This window comes from Dioscorea cayenensis, chromosome 19 (genome assembly GCF_009730915.1).
Source record: "Dioscorea cayenensis subsp. rotundata cultivar TDr96_F1 chromosome 19, TDr96_F1_v2_PseudoChromosome.rev07_lg8_w22 25.fasta, whole genome shotgun sequence".
In the NCBI taxonomy this organism is placed as follows: domain Eukaryota; kingdom Viridiplantae; phylum Streptophyta; class Magnoliopsida; order Dioscoreales; family Dioscoreaceae; genus Dioscorea; species Dioscorea cayenensis.
In genome coordinates, this window is record NC_052489.1 from 25,468,853 (window position 1) to 25,470,272 (window position 1,420).

A 1,420-nucleotide genomic window follows, 5' to 3' on the forward strand; every position below is an offset into this window, starting at 1 on the left:
CAAGCATTTCATATTTTCATTGCTTTCCCAGTGATCCCTCTGTACATTCATCAACTTCAAAGCAAAGAAAGAATGCTAAAATGGCAAGAAGATCATTTGTGAGACTTCAACATAAGCAACGTTGGATGAGAATTCCAAACTGCTGGTTCATTAATTAACTAAATATAATGAACTAGTAGTAACAAAGCTTAATGAACTAAATAAGTAGCATAAATCAAACATCATCTTGTTATACTATATATACACATGTTTATATGGTTTTGAACGAACCTCATTATACTGATCAACACAAATATATAAATATTTTATAACTAGCAAGCTAGCTAGACCTACTGCCAATAATCATCAACAATGTCTTCTTCACAAGCACAATCTTACTGCACCACTGAAACACACCACCGCTACCACCACGTCCACTTACTTTCTTAGATCTCCGATCATCCAACTCTCCATCGTCACCAAATGGCATGAATGACATCCTTGTGCTAGAGAAGCGTTCATGGAGTGAAGAGCTTGTGGAGCTAAACCGAGAAACTGATGACGATGATGATGACAATGAGGAAAATGAAGCTGATGGAGATGATGGCGTGCTTGACTTCCTTTCAAGAGTGAAACTATGTAGTATGGCCTTGAAGAGCCTGGACTTAGAGGATTCTTTCTTGGTGACCTTGCTCTCAGCCTTGGTGTAGTAGGACGGTGGAGGAGTGAGAGGAAGGAGGGGTGTTGTAAGGTTGGTGTACTTTGATTTTCCTGGCTGAGACTCCCACATGAATGGAACTGAGCCAGGTACTGAAACTCTGAAGGATTCGTTGGCCAAGGAGCTCTCTTTAGACAGTAGCTTGGAGAAGAACTTGTCATCTTCATTGATTTGAAGATCTTTGTTATTGCTTGAGAACATCTTGTTTTTGTGAATGAATGTAGGTGAAAGAGTTCTATATATATATATATATATGGTGCTCTTGAGAACATATATGTGTCTAGCTAGGTAGATCTAAAACTTCGATGACTAGCTAGCTAGCTAGCCCACATGCATGCACCATCGTTTTATTTATTTTTGTTTGAGTTAATAATTAATTACTCGCATGTTGCCATTGACTTTGTTGTATTTGTTTGACAAAGTAGGAAAGAGATCATATAATACAAGGTTTCTGAGGGAGGGTTTGGTCACAGTTCATATTTTGGTTGTTGGATTCTTGGATTGGTGGTTTACCTGTTACTTAAGCCCAAGTTGATCATGATCTATGTGCATTTGAACAATTCATGGAGTATTATTTTAATATCATTTCAGTGATTAATTAGAACTTGACCCTTGAAAAAAATTGATCAAGGACTAAAATTGTAACAATTTAAAAAAAAATTGAAGCTTAATTTTAACCATACAAAATAGAGTCTGACATTATTAATTTATGCGTGAATAAAT

General features: G+C 36.5%; 1 protein-coding gene across 1 annotated transcript; it reads right to left on the reverse strand.

Annotated features, from left to right (window-relative positions):
* Positions 1-319: 319 nt before the first annotated feature.
* Positions 320-898, reverse strand: LOC120249279 (uncharacterized serine-rich protein C215.13-like). Its single transcript, XM_039257786.1, has one exon. The coding sequence runs from the start codon at positions 896-898 to the stop codon at positions 320-322; it is 579 nt and encodes a 192-aa protein (XP_039113720.1).
* Between the last annotated feature and the right edge of the window lie 522 nt (positions 899-1,420).

What these genes read in the sequence shown, in the direction of transcription:
- LOC120249279 (XM_039257786.1), bottom strand. Translation starts at nt 898, where the DNA reads ATGTTCTCAAGCAATAACAAAGATCTTCAAATCAATGAAGATGACAAG.